Source organism: Moschus berezovskii, chromosome 6 (assembly GCF_049115385.1).
Source record: "Moschus berezovskii isolate FMDL1 chromosome 6, NW_MosBer_1.0, whole genome shotgun sequence".
Taxonomy (NCBI): domain Eukaryota; kingdom Metazoa; phylum Chordata; class Mammalia; order Artiodactyla; family Moschidae; genus Moschus; species Moschus berezovskii.
Genome location: NC_142465.1, coordinates 30,582,153 through 30,599,780, shown reverse-complemented (window position 1 = coordinate 30,599,780; position 17,628 = coordinate 30,582,153). Strand labels below are relative to the sequence as shown.

Below are 17,628 nucleotides of genomic sequence, written 5' to 3'. Positions count from 1 at the left end.
TCTGAGGGAACCCAGCTGCCTTCCTTCCCTGCCTGTGCAGTCAATTACTCTCCCCTGAGCATCCCGTGTCAGGCACTGGCACCTGGGGTAGGCAAATCATAAGTGAGGAAGAGAAATCGTTCTACATTTCCAGGGAACTCCTAGTCTGAAGGTGCAGACTGCACACCAGAAGACATGCTAAGGGCAGAGAAGGGAGGGGCTGGAAATTCTAGATACTTGGGTTGAGGGGTCTGATGAGGGACTGGGGGGCCTCAAGAAGGAGGGGAGTGCAGAGTAGACTGGGAAGGTGAAGTAGAACTGGGCTGCAGAGAAGGGAAAGAGGTGAAAATGACCCATGTAGCTGTGGAGGTGGGAAAGAATGAAACTTACACTACACTCCTCAGAAGCACTCTAAGTCTGGCAGCCTCTGTGTCAATGGCCTTGTGCAGCTACCCATGTGGCTCCTGCCAGGGTGTGTGTGGCTTTGCAGGGGCTGTGGGGTGGCAGTAAAGGCCCTGGGTCCCTGTTTCTGCTTCCCTTCCTCCTCTTTTGCACTGAGGGGGCGGTGTACCCTTCTAGAAGCAGGATGTCTGGGTTCCATATTCTTCCTTCCCCAACCTCCCCCAGACATTAATCACAAGTGATTTCATTAAATGCACCTCCTGCTGGGGATGTTGGCTCATAATTCCTCTCTGATTAACCCCCACTACCCCGGCAAGTTTATAGGCCAAGAGAGGGAGGGGGTAAGGGGGAGGGAAAAAGGAGGGTTGGGGGAATCCCAGGCGGGTGATGGATGCCTCTGTCAGCCCAGCTCGTATTTATTAATAGTCTTAATACGGGAAGCAATAAAGGAAGAGAGGGATTCTATTAATTAAATCATTGTTATAATTAACTTTCATTAAAGGAGGATCAATAAAGAGGAGTAGAGATGGAGAGAGGAGAGATCCATTATCTCTAATTTCCTTGGAAGGGATTCAGGGAACGAGATGGGGTTGCTAGGAGACAGCAACGTGAGAGGAGGAAGGATGGACGATGTCACCCAGGTGGGGTTGGAAGGGGGTGGGCAAGGAAGGTTTCGGGTGGGCGCAGAGAGGGAATGGTGGGGGTGGCCCATCCATGGGCCCTGAAGGGAATGGAGGGTGGATGATAAGGGAGCATCTGGAGTGGAGAACAGTCGGCTGTAAACCTGGCTAATGCCAGGTGCTGCCGAGAGCCTTGGCGAGCACGTGGGTCCTTAATTCATGCTTTATGCTGCTGCATGTGTGTCTGTCTAGCCTGTGAAGCTGGTTAGCGTGGATGAATGTGTTTTTGTGTTTGTAGAGTCTGCACGTGCATACTGGTATCTGAGGATTGCAACAGAGGGAGAGAGGGAGGCAGGGTTGGGAGAAATTCAAATAATTCTAGAGATAGGAGGTTTAGGACATTTTTTACCAAGCTGATACTCAAAGGGGTGTACTCTTAATGGAAGTAATGTCTGTCCTTTGGCTCAGGTACAGTGAAGGCTGCTTTGGAGAGTAAAGGTCTCAGCGGTGGAAACTTCACCCAACTTTGAAGACACACACCTCAGCCCATATCCCAGGTCCCACATTGCTCTACATCGGAGCAACCCTCCCCTCCCCCTCGGTTTGCCCCCTCCTGCACTGCAGTGTTCCCCAACCGGACCCCCATCCGAGACAAAGCTTCCTCTCTCACTTCCCACTGGTGGCCAGTATATCAGGAGGCACCATGGAGAAATACTGCCAGCCTCCTCCCTAAGGCACGGGGCTGGGGGGGGGCCCTTCCTCCCTTCCTCTTCCCTCCACCAAGGTCTAAGAGCCAGAGGTCTTGAGCATCTTTGCTCTAGTCACACCACATGATAAGAACACGTTTTATTAGAATAGTTATACATATCATATAAATATATTTGTTCAACTACTGGCAGGGGAAGGGCAATTGGAGGGGAGCTCTTATTGCTGAGGGGGAACATGGTGAGCGAGGGAGGGCTGGCAAGTGGGGACACCTGGGACCATTTGTTCCCCCATCCCTCAGAGAAGGCACAAGTACATTATTTCTTTCCATGTGAGGACCCTGGGGGATGGTGGTGGAGAGGGACAGGAGATAAAGTACAGAAAACCTCAAAAATACAAAAGAAACCTCCAAACTTAATATCTAATGGTATGGAAAAGGCTGGGCTGGGGCATGGAAGGTAGCGGGGGAATAGGAGGAGGAAACAGAGAAGCTCAGAACCGGAAGAGGCCTAAAGAGGTCATGATGTCAATGCAGGCCCCAGAGAAAACTCAGGTAAACAAACACAGACCCCGAACAAAAGGGGGGGGCATGCCCCAGGAACTGGCTTTGGGGCACAGAGTGTGTGAGTGTGTGAGTGTGCGGTGGTGCAGTGGTTGGTGTGACTAACAGAAGCAACCGGGGCCAGGAGGGGGCGATTCCATTCCCCCCAGAGAAGGCCTCCTCCATCTTGGTTCCTCCAAAACCGCTTTCAGGGAGTAAATTCAGCCACTGCTTCCAAGAAGGAACCCCTGCCTGGACAGAAGAGCCAGCTGGGAGAGGATGATGTTGGGGAGCCTGGGATGAAACCACATGGGAGTGGTTTTCAGGCAACAGAATATCATGGAGCTGAGGGTGTTGGAAAAGAGGCATGAAACCTAAGTGTATGTCTATGCATGAGTGTGTGCATTTGTGTACGTGTGTGTCTGTGTGTGGACTGGGAATGGGGGGGTCACTCAAAGGTGAAGGGGTCCTGGGTGCTGAAAAAGAAGTGCCCATCCATGTGGTCCTCCATGGTGTCCTTGTCACTCTCAGCTGGGAAGCGCTCCTTACAAATAGGACACTCCTTCCACGGAGGGGTGGCGGGGCCCCCAGTGCTGGCCTCTGTCAAGGGACCCACAGCAAAGCCACTAGGGAAAGACAGAGGGGGAAAGAGAGGGTCAGCACGCTCTGCTGCCTTCTCGGCTTTCAGACCTCAGGGAGAGGGACCCACACACGTGGGCTCCCACGTGACCCTGCTCCTAATGTCCTCTCCCAGCTTCTCACGGTACCCCTCTCCCCACAGCACTGGAAGCCTCAGCTTCCCAGCTCCCCCATGCCATCTTTTCTTTAGCCCCTGCTGGATGCTCTAGTACACAGCCCTTCCCCCAACCTCCTGCTCTCCTCCCTCCATCTCCGTCTGCTGCCTAATGAGGCTGAAAATGAGTCTGACATCGTCCTTCATCTTCTTGCTCCAGCCTGGAAGGATGACAGCATCACCTCCTCCTTGCCCTGAGCCCATCTCATATCCAGGCGAAGCTGGGGGCTGGATGATAAAACCTCTCTTGCCTCCCTGCCTTCCCCTCTTGACCTGCAGGGGAAAAGGAAAGGCGGGGGGGTGCACAATCTGATATCTGAATCCCCCACCCAAAGGATTGCCCAGGGGAGTCAGAGAGGAGGGACAGCATCTGAGGGGTGATCAGATGGATGCTGGACCCCAGTCTTCTCTCTGCTCCTGTCCCTGGGGGCCGTGGTCACCTCCCTTCAACCCGACAGAGCCTAGGCACTCACCTGGTGGCTGGGGAAGGGGTAAGGGCAGGAGAGAGGGGATTCAGGGCAATTTGGGCTCCACGGAGGATGGTGCTAGAACAACACAGAAGTCAGTTAAAGGCAGGGCCTCTGAGTGTGCCCATGCATTGATAGGGTGTGGGAGGACTGCCTGAGGGCACCAATGATTTGCGGGGGTGGGTCATTCTCTGTGTCAACACAACTGCATCTCCTTTTCTTAGCTGGGGCCAAGAAGAGGGAGGTGGTGCAAGGGCCTGAGGACTGTTCATCTGGATGCCCTTTCCACGGGCATCCTCCCTGCTGTCTGCCCCCTTGAGCACTCACCTGGCCATGTCGTAGAAGGCACTGCCCAGTTCTGGAAGTAGCAGGTTGGCCTCCTCACCCCCACTCTGCACAGCTGCCATCAGGACCGACTTCTCATCTTCAGCTTCCTGGGCATCAAAGGGATAGGGCTGAGTCTTGGGGAAGTGTCCCAAGACAGGGGCAGCAGAGTGCTGGGGCAGGTAAGGGAGGAGCAGACTAGGCCGAGGTTGTTAACAGAGGGCTGTAGTAACAGTGGGGCATGAGAAGCATGTTTTTTTTTAATATTTATTTTTCTTATTTGGCTGTACTGAGTCTTAATCATGGCATGTGGGATGCAGTTCCCCGACCAGGGATGGAACCTGGGCATTGGGAGCGAGCAGTCTTAGCCACTGGACTGCCAGGAAGTCCCAGGAGAAGCACTTGGATGGGGGCTGGTGCACAGGAAGGGAACAGGTATGGGAAGAGCGGGTGGCAGCAGGGAGCTATTGGGTCAGACTGGGTTTTGGGGTGGTGTCTGCTGGGTGGCCTTAAAGACAGCCTGGGCCTGCCTGCTCTCCTCCAAGAGAGAGCCCTGTATAGCTAAAGCTCCCTGCTCTGGAGGCTGGGCCACTTGGGATTGGGCCTATCCCTTGTCCCTGCCCCTGTTCAGACTTTCCTCTCTGCTCACCGAGTCTGAGCTACTGTCCTCAGCTGGCCCTGAGAGCTGGGGAGCGATGGGGGCTGGCTGGCTGATGACCACGAGGGGAGAAGCCTCTCGTGGCCCCGTGGCAGGGGAGGAGCCTGGGTCTCCACTCTCACACAGGCCGTAGGGTGGGAGCCTCATGTCTTCTGGAGACTCGTCCTCCGAGTCTGTCAGAGCTGCTGGGCAGCCTGCAGGCGAGGGAGCAGGCAGAGAAGAGGGCTGGATCAGCTCTGGCTTCTCTGGAGGAGAAATATAGTTAACAAATTGGGGACCAGGGTCTGGGAAGGAAGAAGGCAAAACACAGAGGGCAGAGGCTGCTCCCAGGGGGTCACATGGTGTTTTTCCAACACGGGGAGGGAGAGCTGGATGGGGGGTCACAAGACTGTGGGTGTACAGACTCAGCCCCACGGCAGCCTCCTCGTCCTCTGTGGCAGGGTCCTCACTCCACTTCTCATCGGCCACCTTCTCCAGGCGGGCCTCCAGCTTTCTCATGTACTCCAGCAGTTCCTGCAAGTAGGGAGAAGTGTGAGAGGCTGAGAAGGTATGAACCAGACAGCCCCACAAAGCCTTCCCCTCATCCAGGGTGATCTCTGAGCTCCTCAGAATTTGATGCCTTCATCAATGAGTGGGAGGGTTTAAGGCAGATTTCCACTCCCCCCACGACCACCCTGCTTCCCCCAGCAATCCTCCCCTGTCCTGCCAGGTGGGCTTCTAAGAGGAGCCATGGTCCCATTTTCAGTCTCTGGGCCCTTCTTACTGATGCCCATCTCTAAGTCGAGAGATGACAAGAAGATACCGAGCTCCCAGCCCTCGATCCTCCACTCAGGCATCCAGGGGCGGTTCTGGGCTCTTACCTGCTTCTCCTCCTGTAGTTGCTCCTTTTCTTTCTGGAGCACACGCAGTGCTGAGCGCAGCTCTGTCAGCTCCCGCTTGCTCTCTGACAGCTGCACCTGGGGGGAAAGGGCCAGATGGAATCTTGAGCCTAGAATGTGCCTCCTAGAACCTGGATGCCACAACGTAGAACCACGACACTTCATGCCTTTGCTCCTCGCTTGTCCCAACACATGGGAAGACTGACTCTCCTCCTCCGAGAGCCCTGTATCAACTGCAGGAGACTCACCTGAGTCCTTGCCTCCACCTCCCAAGTGGGGACTGGGAGGACTGCCTCTGGACTGGGGTGCAGAGGCCTTGGTCAGAGAAGGGCCACTCTAGAGTTCTCCTGAGTCATCCCCACTGGGCCCAGAATGTGTGCTGAGAGCAGAAGGGCACATGGCAGGCTTCTGACCAATAAGGGCTGGGAGGCCTGCAAGTGGAATGCTGCCCACCAGGGAAGAGAGTGCTCAGCACTTCTGAGGCCACAGCCAAGGCAGAGGGAAGGGGCACTGATGCCTCGGGAGGCCCCTGCCTGGGGCTCTTGGAAGGCTGGGTGCCTCACCAGGCTAGAGTCCTTTTCCCGGGCCAGTTCAGTCTTGAAAACTTGGCTCTGGGTCTTCTCCTCCTGCACTGCCTTTTCCAGTCGAAGTATCTCTGCACTCAACTTCAGAATCTTGTCCTTCTCTGCCTGGAGATGCCAAAGAGGCAAACGGGAGGGTAAGGGTAAAGGATGCCACTGGTAATAGTGCCATTCCTCACTGTGTCTCTTCTTTACTGGACTGAATGTTTTGGAGCCATTTAGGGACATCTTCCCTTCTTGCCTTCCTCATTCCCTGAAAGAAGGAAGGGCTCTGACAGCAAGGCGCCTTGCCAAGTAGGAATGGGTATCATGCAGGTCTGGGGTGTAGGTTGGAATGTGTATCTGAATCAAGATGTTAACAAAGGCAGGTGCTATGAAGGTCAGGAACTGGACACTCCTTGCAGGGAGGGGCCACACCGGGACAGTGAACATACCTTCCTCATGGGCCCTCCTCACCCCTAAGTCTAGGAAGGTTCTCACCCTTGTTTCTCTCCCCCCAGGGGATCTGACCACACTGAGGTGGGGACAATAGTGACCAGGAACCTGCAGATCTCCCATCCCACTACCTCCACACTCTGCAGCAGCCCTGCCCGCTCCTTGCTCCACTGGCTTTTTTCCTCCTTCAAGTGCAGACTGAGCTCGGCCAGCCTGCCGTTGACTCCGGCCACCTCCAGACGGCTGCGGTGCAGCTCGGCTATGGTGCGGTCCCGGGCTCCCGCTGCGCTGGCCAACTCCTCCCCAAGAAGGGCAGCTTTCTGCTGGCTCGAGGCTGCGAGCTCCTGGGCCCCTCGAAGCTGCTCCTTCAGGGGCTCCAGCTCAGCCTCGGGAGAAAGGAGGAGATGGAATCAGGGCTCCCAGGAGTCATCTGTTGAGCCAGGAATACAACTAGTTTCCTTCCTGTCCCCCATTGCATCAGGACCTCAGGACTGGGTTCTTTCGTCTTGAGCCATTTCTTTCCCCCTATTTGTTTACAACCAGCCCTGGAACGTTCACTACTTCCTGTTGCCCAGGGGCTTCACTCACCACCCGCTGCTGGGCCTGGCCGAGGGTGTCCTTCATCTGGGCCACCTTGTCCTTCAGTCGCTGGGCCTGAGCACTCTGCTCCTCCTGCCGGTCCTTGGCCTCCTGCAGCTCCAAATTCAAGCGGCGGTTCTCCTGCTGTGCCATCTGGAGCTCAGCCTGGTGGAGGTGGAGAGGAGGTAAGGAAAGGGAATACATATTTGGGTTGACTGGGCAGGTGGACCTCTGTGATGAGAAAAGCCACGGTTCCACTCCTCAGATTTAATACAAACTCAAGCCTTCAGCCCTGGCCAGCCAGCCCTTCCTGGGTTCTCAGCACAAAGCAACTCAATCCTGAATGTCTCATCTGCAGTGGCACAGCCTGGGTTCTTATGTGAATCTAGGCATCCCATGCTTCATGTCTGCTCCCCTACACTTCCTTTTAGACCAAAACTCAACTTGGATGTCGTGTAAGCTCTCACACGCGCCATATTCTACCTCCCACTCCACCCCTGTCCTTGACACTCTTGTTTCTGTCCATGGTACTAACTACGTCCCAAGTCATTCAGGCTGGACACCTTGGTGGTTCTGTTCTCTCCCTAGCAGCCCACAGGATGGATGCTTCTCCATCCTTCATCTTGTTCACAGCCATTTTCCCTTTTCTGCTGTCACCATGACCATGACCACATTAGCTCAGGCTCTGGTCATTTGGATCACTGAATAATCTCACAAGGCAATCAGATTAATAGTCTTCTTTTTTGTGGCCATGCCATGCAGCTTATAGGATCTTAGTTTTCTGATCAGGGACTGAACCTAGGCCCTTAGCAATGAAAGTGCATAGTCCTAACCACTGGATTGCCAAGGAATCCCCAGATTAATATTCTCTAAGAACATTCTTCGGAGAAGGCAATGGCAAGCCACTCCAGTACTCTTGCCTAGAAAATCCCATGAATGGAGGAGCCTAGTAGGCTGCAGTCCGTGGGATCGCTAAGGGTCGGACACGACTGAGCAACTTCACTTTCACACATTGGAGAAGGAAATGGCAACCCACTCCAGTGTTCTTGCCTGGAGAATCCCTGGGACGGGGGAGCCTGGTGGGCTTCCGTCTAAGGGGTCACACAGAGTCGGACACGACTGAAGTGACTCAGCAGCAGCAGCAGCAAGAACATTCTTTAAGTACAACATGTCCTCTACTTAAAATATCATCAATGCCTCTCACTGCTTATAGAATAAAGACTAAATTCAAGAACCTCTCCAATTTGACATAAGTCTTATTGCAAACTCTTTACCCACACATTCAACTGCCCCGAGTATTCTCAACTCTAAGCCTTTGCTCGTGTCTTCCTCTGTTCCTAGAATGGCCTCCCTCTCATTTCTGTCCATTCAAATTCTACCTACTCTTCACTGCTGAGCAAATGGTTTTCAGACCATCTCCCATGGAAGCCTAGGGTTCTGATGAAGCCATTTGGAAGCTTAAATATTTGATTTCAGTTTCTTCCAAATTATGAAAAATTATGTCGGAAAACAATGCATAGACTCACATGTTAGCACACTGGAGATCCCCAAGCACTGACATGTGCTTCCAGGTTAATTCGTTTTTGTGAAAACCTCAGAATAAAGTTTCAACTGTATTTTCTATTGATGTGAAGAGTGAACTGAGATTGCAAGGTAGAAGCTTAAAAATGATCATTTGTACTAATCTGTATGTGAGACTCAAGGTGTACTCAATACTGTATAACCACACACGATACAGAAATAGGTTAGCTGCTGAGGCCAACGAAACAGTCATTCATAACCTCCAATTTCAAAGTTTGGTATCCGTCAAAATTATCTAATTGTTTTCATCATTTAATAAGGAAATGTTATACATCTGAATTTATAGAAGTAAGTTTATAGTAGAACATGGGATGGACAACTGAGAGAGCAAACCAACTTGGAGCCCTTTACCTCGCTTTGCTCCTTGTCTGCCTGCACTTCCTTCAGCTGCCCAAGGAGCTTCTCTTGTTCCCGAGTCAGGGCTTTCACCGTGTCTCTAACCCTGTGAGTGGTGGACACAATGTCAGGTGACTTTTCGGTTTCCAGAGAAGGAACTAAGACTCAGACTTTGTCATCAGCCCTTCTGCTGGGGCTCGTCTAGCCCAGAACTCCACCTCTCTGGGACACCCAAATTCCCAACACAAAATAATCCAGGTCTAAGCCCCAAGTATCTGAGATTGCTGGCTTTAGAACACAGTCTAGGAAGAGACAGCTGTTCTTTCCTCTCTGTGTATCACTTTGAGGGAAGCTCTGTTGATGACTTCCCAGTTGTTTGCACTCAATTGAGAGACTGGAATCCGGATTTCTGTAGACAGGGGTCAGTCATCATTAATGATAAACTTTTGATTTAGGTCAGAAGTCAGCAGATGTTTTCTGTAAAGGGCCTGAGAGTAAGTATTTTAGTTCTGCAGGCCGTGTGGACTCTGTGGCAACCTCTCAACTCTGCCACGGAGTGTGGAAACAGCCACAGACAGTATGTAAATGAATGAGCCTGGATGTCTCAATAAAATTTTATTATGAAAACTGGAATTTGAATTTCATCTGATTTTTACATGTCACATAATATAACTCTTCTTCTGTTATTCAACCATTAAAAACTGTCAAAACCATTCTTACCTTGTAGGCTACACAAAACCACGTAGTAGGCTGGATTTGGCATGTGGGCCACAGTTTGCTGACCCCTGGTCGAGACAGTCCCTGATCTTTTCCAGATGCTTGGTTTGATCCCAATGTTTCTATTCCATGATTTAGAACCTAGACATTTAGTATCTCCCTAGGGCAAGACTAACACATCCTAGACTGAAGAGGCCTTAGGGACCAACTCGCTTTTTACTCTGGGTCTTGTATAGCATGCTGCTTTTCTCCAAAGAGTTTTTAAAAAGATATTAAATCTACCAGCACTGAATGAAAGAAACTTAATTATGTCATTTGATGAAAGAAGTGTTTCTCCTGGTGAAAATCTGAAGGAGAGGCAAGGGAGGTGGCCAATATTTGTGCTATCTGGTACAGAGAATAGTTGTCTAGCAGGAGATAGAAATTTATTCTATGTGGCTCCAGAGGTCTAAACCAGGACCAATCAGGAAAGCTACAGGAGAGTAAATATGACACAAGAGATAAAAAAAATGACAGCTTTGTGACAAAGAGGCCACCTTCGGAGGCAGTGATCTTCCCTCACATACCCTCTTAAATACATTACGTTTCTCCCAATGCTAAGATTCTATGATTTGTATCTGTTTTCAGGGCAAAGATCCCATAACATTTCTGGATCACCAGTTCTAAAATTTCCTAATAATGAGAACAGAGTCTAATCTTATGCTTTGCTGAAGATTCTGTCCATTCCGTTCTTCCAAATCCTGCACTCTGGGCTCCTGCTTCACCTTCACTGCACAATAAATACTAATGATTATTTCTAAAGGTAAGGAATACAGAATAGGTTAGGAAAGATGGAAGAGAGCTTGGCATACAGAGATATCCTTAGGAACTGGAATATGCTGAGTGAGGTTGAGAAGGGAAGGCGAAACCATCAGACAGGTCTTGCCTGCCTGACATAGGAGGCTGAGGTTTGAGGGTCACGGGAAGCAAAGGGAAGTAATGGGGGTAGAAGGGGTCCCCTCACCTGTCCAGCTCCACCTCCTTCATCAGCACTTTCTCGCTGATGGTCTGGATGTCATCTTCCAGCTCCAGGATGCGGGCCACATGGTCTCCCTGTTGTCGGCTCAGGATGTCCCTCTCTTCTGTGAGCTCCCCGTGGGACCGGGAAAGCCCCTGGAATTAAGGTTCCCCAAGAAGAGAGAAGCTGAGGCTTACCTTGCAATAAGTGAACTAAAGGCTTAGGAGAATTCCTAAGTTTGACTATCTACTCTTCTACCCGGTCACCTTCCTTGAAGAAGAAACTGTAAAGGAACATCCCCTTCCAGTGAAGATGGCCACCTCCACCCTATCTCAGCACTCCTGTGACTCAGAGAACTGAGTCTCGCTATCAATTTGGGACAAGTCTTCCACCAGTTTACTACTACTTGTGACCCCTTCAGCCTGTATCTTTGATGCCAGAACCATCAAGAGCCCACTAACATCTCCCTTTCATTGTCTTCATTTTACTGGGTTTAGATTCTGGACCCCAGGTGGGCAGCCAGGACCTTCCCCCCACCGGCCCAACTCCCACCTTATACTGCTCTGCTAGCTCCGCATGCTCCTGCCTGGCCGCAGCCAGAGCCTTCTCAAGCTCCTGCACTTGGCTCTTCAGCTCTGTCACCTGCCCCTCCAGCTGTAGCTTCAGCTGCATCAGGTCATTTCTCTCTTGCTGGCTCTCATCCAGCTGGTTCTACGGGGGACAGGATGAGAAGTTGGGTTCTGCCTGTGAAGCGCCCATTCCACAAGGTCCTGTCCCCACCACTCTGCAGATGTGTGTCAGGGTGGGGAAGTTACATCAGTGCAGGCTATAAAGAGGAGAGTTGGGAAGGCCTGGTGTGCTACCAAATCCTGCCTACCTCCCATCACACACGAGCTCCCCGAACTCTTAACTGCCCAACCCTCTTCTCTTTTCCCCCTGAGGTCTTGCCCCTTCTTTGCCCAGCAATGGCAGGAACTCCTCACCTGGCAGAAGTCTTTCTCAATCCACACAGACAAAAGGGATGGCTCCCTTAATTTTACCCTATTTGTTCTGGAGTCAGACAGATGTGGGTTTAAATCTCCAGTACGTTTTTTTTTTTTTACTAGCTAGGTGACTCTTAACAAAGTACTTAATTTCTCTGAGTCTCTCTCCTCATCTGTCATGTCCCTAGCCTGGATTGTTGGAAGGTTTAAATGAGAAAAATGAATGTAAAAACAGAAAGTGGGTAGGAGTTCACCCACGGCTGACTTATGTAAGATATGAGCATCTTCTTCCCATACTGCTGGGGATTCCATAAGTTTAGATGGTTCCAGAGGGCAGGAGTTTGTGTAAATCAAAACTACTCATTTCCACCTTCTGAGCCTTCCTCAGGCCTGTCCTCTTGTCTGGGGCATGGACGCCTTCTCCACCAGGCCCTATCTTTCCCCTTCCTTCAGGAAGTCTTCCTTGCTAACATCTGCCTCCTCTCCCTAATTCTTCTCTATTTGGTCCAATAGAAAAATAATACAAGCTACATATATAACTTAAAAATTTCTAGTAGACGCTTAAGGAAAATAAGAAGAAACAGGTGGTATTCATTCATCTAATCCAGTCGATCAATCAACATGGAATCGATATAAACCATTATTGAGATCTTTTACATTCCTTTTTTAATCCTTGGTCTTCAAAATCCAGTGTATATTTCATCCATACAAAACATCTCAGTGTAGATCAGTCACATTTCAAGTGCTGAAGAGCCACACATGGGTAGCTGCTCCACAGGTCTGGGGCCCTACCGATCTGCTCTCCCTCCTCACTCATCCTGGAAGTGGGTCTCATCCTTCCCTCCCTCGGAACGTTCCTTCCCCAAGGGGGCCTCCCTCCACCCTCTGCATCTTCCTCTAGAGCCCAGGAAAGGATGCAGCCCCAGGAGAGGGAGGTTCAAAAAGTTCTTAGGAAATATTGAGTGATGCTGGCCTGTGAGCAGTCTGCTTTCCTACCATGTGTTTGTGACTGTGTTGGACTGAGACTTTCCTGTAGGCAAGGCTTTGTGTAACTCCCACTGAGGTCTGCAGCCGAGGCTACAGTGAGGGCACGGTGAAGTGGGAGGGGGCCCCCTGCAACGCTATCCCCCAGGGCCTGGGCCCAGGAGCAGCTCTGCTGCTTTGTTCTCACCTGCAGCACAGTTGCCTTGGGGACAACCAGCAGGATGTCAGAGCCACCATCAGTCTCCTCCAGGGTCACCAGTTCATCCATGGGCCGTGGCTCTCGAAACTGGAAAGGGGGACTCTGCCCACACACCCGGCCCTGGCGGTTCACATAGCGAAATTGGTAGAGCTGGGCTCCAGGTTTGGGCAGGTAGCTGGCTGTGGGGAAAAGTACAGACCCAGGACCCCAACATGATGCCAGGCCCTCAGGTGCTCAGCAGACCCTCTTCCCCTTGGTGTGTCTTATTATCCTGTGTCTTTGGCTCCAGCCCCTTGCTCCCTGTTTTATAGACTGTTTTCTCTCCTCTCCGTCTCCACAGGCTATTTCTGATCCCTGGGATACTCTTTCCCTCCTTTCTGCCTAGCCCTCTCTTTCTTCTCTTGCCCAAACCTACCCTCCTTAATAACAACAACAACAATAATAACAATGCTGTTGTTGTTGTTTAGTTGCTAAGTCATGTCTGACTCTTTTGCGACCCCATGGACCATAGCCTGCCAGGCTCCTCTGTCCATGGGATATCCCAAGCAACAGTACTGAAATGGCTTGCTGTTTCCTCCTCCAGGGGATCTTCCTGACCCAGGGATTGAACCCAGATCTCCTCCATTGGCAGGTGATTCTTTACCGCTGAGCCACTAGGGAAACCCAGTAACAACACTAGTTATCTTTTTTTTGAATACCCATTATGTGCCAGGCACTGTATTAACATCTTTATCTGTATCGTTTTAAATCTTCATATTGTTCCTATAAGCCAGGCATCCCCTTTTACTGTTAAGATAACTGACACAGAAAGGGTAGGTAATTTGCCCAAGGTCAAACACTTATAACTATTAGAGTGGAGATTTGATGCTTTCAGAATCTAATGAGCATCTTCTTGTGAATATACAAAGCCACTTTTCCCTCTTCCCTATCTTCTAATTCTACAGGAAGAGTTCCCTTCTTTTTTCTTAGAAGGCAAGGCTATTGACCCTTTACTGTTCCTTTCATGTCTGAACCCCTGATGCTGTGAAAATCCCATGATTTTCACATGATTCTATCAATATATCTGGTGAGCCCATTACCCTCTTCCAAACTCCATCCCTTTGACCCCTCCCTCCTGATTTTCCCTCTTCCTTGTACCTTGGAACTGGACGCTGGCGTGGATGGGAGAACCATCAGTAACACTTTCAGGCACCAAAGACCACACAAACGTGTGGTAATCCCGGACACAGGCAGCCTCCACCTGTCAGAGCCCACAGTGGGAGAGGGGTATGGCGATGCACCTCCCAGCTCCGGATGGTGCAAAGGGCTGAGGGACTGAGCAGGGGGCAGGCAGGATGATGTGGCTGTGGCAAGGATGCTGAGAGACAGGGAAAGTGGAGGGATGCTAGAGTGTCAGGAGAGAGCAAGGTTAAGATAGGAAGAACGTGGGCTTTGCTTAGACAAATGGCCTGTGCCATTTCTGACATCCTTCTCCCTTCTTCCCTATCATTATGAGGTTGAGAATCCAGAAACCAAGTCATTTCCCTTATTCCAAACCACCCATGGCCCATGAACCTGAGCCCAAAGGGGATCTAGGGATACCTTGAAGATGCCAATCCAGTCGCTGGCACTGGGCACAGTGCCTGGTGGGAGTGTGTAGTGACATTCCACCTTGGTGTTGGGAATGTAGGTCCGGGCTACATTCAGAAAGTTGACTCCACCCCGGGATGGTGCCCGGCTTAGTGATGACTCTTCCATTCTGGTCTCGAGCTATCTGCCCTCCTGTGAAACAAAGATTTAATATCCTAAAAAGTCTCTCCCCTCTACCTCTCTGCCCCACAACTCTGTCCCTACGCACCCACAGCCCCTTCCCCTGGAGATGAAGGTGTATCTGGTTTCCAACCCCTGTGAGTTACAGGACTCTTTAAAGGTATCAATCTTTGTTTCTAGGGCATAGGTCTGGCCTTCACAGTTGGTACACATCTTGTCTCACACTGCACCCTCTGAGTCACAGACTTTTCCTAGAATTAAGATCTAATTTTTGCTCCCTTTTCACAGCCCCACTGACCAAGCCTCAGTACTCCAGACTCTGCTTCCTGCAGTCAGTCCCTCCTTTTTCATCCCTTAATAGCCTTGAATATTCCAAAGTCTTCAGCCTCCATCTCCTCACCCCATGCCTACATCTTCTGGCTCTTGAATTCAACTTCCAGCTGAGGCGTGGGGCCCCCCTCATTCTGAGCAGGTCTCCTTGCTCACTCCAGCTGCACCCAGAAATGACTTACGACACCTGAAAACAGCAACCATCTCTGAAAGTAACAAGTCAGTCTTTGCAGCTGGAATGTGGCTGACCAATCCTGAAGCCTGAGAACTCTCACCCTCTCTTCCCACCTCTTGGCTGTCTTATGCCATGAATAATAATAATAAAAAATAAAAGCCTGTACTCTCATCCAAGAGACAAAGGGAAAGGAAGGAAATACAGGTTCTCTCCCTCAATTATTACTCCAGAAAGTCAAGCATTCTGGAGGCGGCTGCTTCAAGGGTGAGGTGGAACACTCAGCAGGAACGCGGTGCTGTGGGGAGATGGAATGTGGGGGCCTGGAGCCAGGAAAGCCCCACCCCCAGTAGGGACAGCCTGGAAGTATGGGGCCTTGGGATGGGGAAATGTACACATAATATTGAGAGGAGGAGAAACAGTTCAGAAAGCACCTCACATTCTTCTCTTCAGGTCTCGAGCAGGGCTCGAAACCTACTGGTTTGACTGTTTGTTAACCCATCTCTAGTTTTCCCCTCCCCCTCATTTTCTCTGTTCCCCTTAGCTTCAATTCTAAATGTCTGAACCCTTCCATCTGCTTGGACTGGTAGTTAGAGGCATGCTATAGGATGGGATTAAGAAGAAAAGGTGTTCTAAGTTGGGTGAGGAGAGTTCACTGGAAAATCTGAGTGTAGAGTGAGGAAAGGTTAACAATAATCATGAGAACTCTGCAGTGGAGGACTGTGAGATGGCCCTTGTCAACTCTCATCTCCAGCCCACTGAACTCAGTCCTGTGTCAACCACAGCGATGGGCGTCCAACCAACCACAGCCACTAGTCACGTGCACGCCCTCAACCAGCACAAACCCACACCAGGCTTAAGTCAGGTGGGCAGGGACTTTAAAAGAGGACAGAAACTCAGTAGAGAAGGGAAGGTGGGCCAGCTCTATGAAAAGGAGCTACTTCTCCCTCCAAAATGGAGACTTAATTGACAACGAGGTGTCTCTTTATTTTCATCTCTGAAAAATCCCTAGTGAAAACTAGTCTATGCTTTTTCCCTTTCAATACAATTCTGGCTTTCTAAAAGGGGCTGAATTGTTCTCAAAGACATTCCTGGGGACCCAGGACAATATTCCCCACAAAATTCATAACAGCTGGAAATATCCCCCAGGTTTGAAAGAGAGTTATGGGCACCTAAGGCGTGTATGTGTAGCCAGATTCAGGTATTTGCATGGGGGGGTCCCCATCCCCCCACCACGCTGTAGGGCTCTAGAGTTCTTTGACATCCTACATCTTGGAAGGCTTCCCTCCCCACGGATCCAGCGTAGTGAAGCCCTCTGGATTGGTGGGGGGGAGCAGCGTAGGGGGTAAGGGGAAAGGGAAGGTTTGTAGGGCCAAGTCTTGCTGGGCCGAGAACGAGCAGACTTCAGCCTCCCTCGAGTTCCCTTAAGCGTATCACGCTTTATAGAGAAGGACTGAGAGGGAGGCAAGAGCCGTCAGAGGGCACCCCCGTGATCAGGCCCCCCATGAGACCAAGAACTCCCGAAACAGTGGGGATGGCTTCTCCAGTACGGAAAATGTTAACGCTCAAACGCTCCTGCTCCCCCTTCTACAGTTCCCTTAGATAGTCCTTTCACAGATTGGGAAGTGGGGTGACCCCCCATAAGATCGCCCCCAAATTAGGCCAAGTTTTCTTACCCCACAGACGGATCAGCTGTTCCCTCACCTTTCACCAACAACAAAAACAGCACTCGGACTCCGAGAGGGAGGGAGATGGGTGGGCGCGAGGGCTTCTGGGGTTTGTGGTTCCCCTGCACTTTTTTTCCTGTTGAACCAGCGCAGAACTGGGACTACATATCCCAGGAGGCTGTGCGCAAGGAGGGCGGAGTAGAGGGCGGCCGTTGTGGCTGCCTCACCGCTGCATCCTAGGAGGCGTAGTTCTTCCTTCCACTGCAGCCAACGAGGGTGTGGTCACCAGAGGACTTCACGGCCCAAGATTCCTTGGGAGGGGGCAGGCTATATTAGTGGCGACTGCTGGTTGGTAATGTGCGTGTTTAGCGGGTGGGGAGGAGTTACAGCTCTAACGCCCCTAGTGTAGAACTTGGAGTTGGCCGAAGCGTTCGGGTACACCCCCTTGTTTACTTTTCCTCTCTCATTTACTTTTAACACAACATGTGAGATAGGAAGTTTTGTTACCCACTCTCTGCAGATGTAGAAGCCAAAGCCCAGAATGGTTACGGAACCGGTCTAAAGTATCAAAGCTATGAGATGGTAGGATTGCACGACTCCGAGTGTCCTTGAAATTACATCACGGCGACCCTACCATTTAGGGGATAGGAAACTAATATCTATGGCAGTAGTGTCTCTGCTTCAACATCAGGGACAGCCCCTGCAAAGACTATGTGTTGGGTACCAATGACAATTTTTTTCCAACTTTAAGGTCTTAGTGCCAGGGGTCTGCCAATACAATCCTGGCCTGGCATCCCTGGAGTGGCCTCTAGGTCCAGGAGGAACCATTGTCTAACGTGGTGGTTGGGAGAGAAGGGGGGAAGATGAAGTTCAAGTTGGAAAGGAAACCTGGCATAGTTTAGGACGGGCCACAATTCAGAAAAAAAGCCACTTAGGGGACTACTGTGTCCA

General features: G+C 50.9%; 1 protein-coding gene across 2 annotated transcripts; it reads right to left on the bottom strand.

Annotated features, from left to right (window-relative positions):
• Positions 1-1,832: 1,832 nt before the first annotated feature.
• CALCOCO1 (calcium binding and coiled-coil domain 1) lies at positions 1,833-16,822 on the bottom strand. Of its 2 annotated transcripts, XM_055395626.2 has the most exons (16): positions 16,687-16,822; positions 14,341-14,520; positions 13,897-13,999; positions 12,748-12,938; positions 11,146-11,304; positions 10,600-10,748; positions 8,895-8,985; positions 6,972-7,127; positions 6,515-6,769; positions 5,931-6,056; positions 5,350-5,445; positions 4,894-5,002; positions 4,481-4,683; positions 3,835-3,941; positions 3,514-3,585; positions 1,833-2,873 (listed from the first exon to the last, which is right to left on the bottom strand). In XM_055395626.2, exons 2-16 carry the CDS (start codon positions 14,494-14,496, stop codon positions 2,696-2,698), a joined length of 2,151 nt encoding a protein of 716 aa, XP_055251601.1. In that variant the 5' UTR covers positions 14,497-14,520; positions 16,687-16,822; the 3' UTR covers positions 1,833-2,695. The 2 variants fall into 2 exon arrangements, with proteins under 2 accessions (XP_055251601.1, XP_055251602.1); XM_055395627.2 differs by lacking the exon at positions 3,514-3,585.
• Between the last annotated feature and the right edge of the window lie 806 nt (positions 16,823-17,628).

Coding starts and splice junctions, on each gene's coding strand:
- CALCOCO1 (XM_055395626.2), bottom strand. CDS start 14,496: ATGGAAGAGTCATCACTAAGCCGGGCACCATCCCGGGGTGGAGTCAAC. Junction 14,000..14,340: donor ACTGGATTGGCATCTTCAAG/GTATCCCTAGAT, acceptor GGGCTCTGACAG/GTGGAGGCTGCCTGTGTCCG. Junction 3,942..4,480: donor AGGACAGTAGCTCAGACTCG/GTGAGCAGAGAG, acceptor TTTGATGCCCAG/GAAGCTGAAGATGAGAAGTC.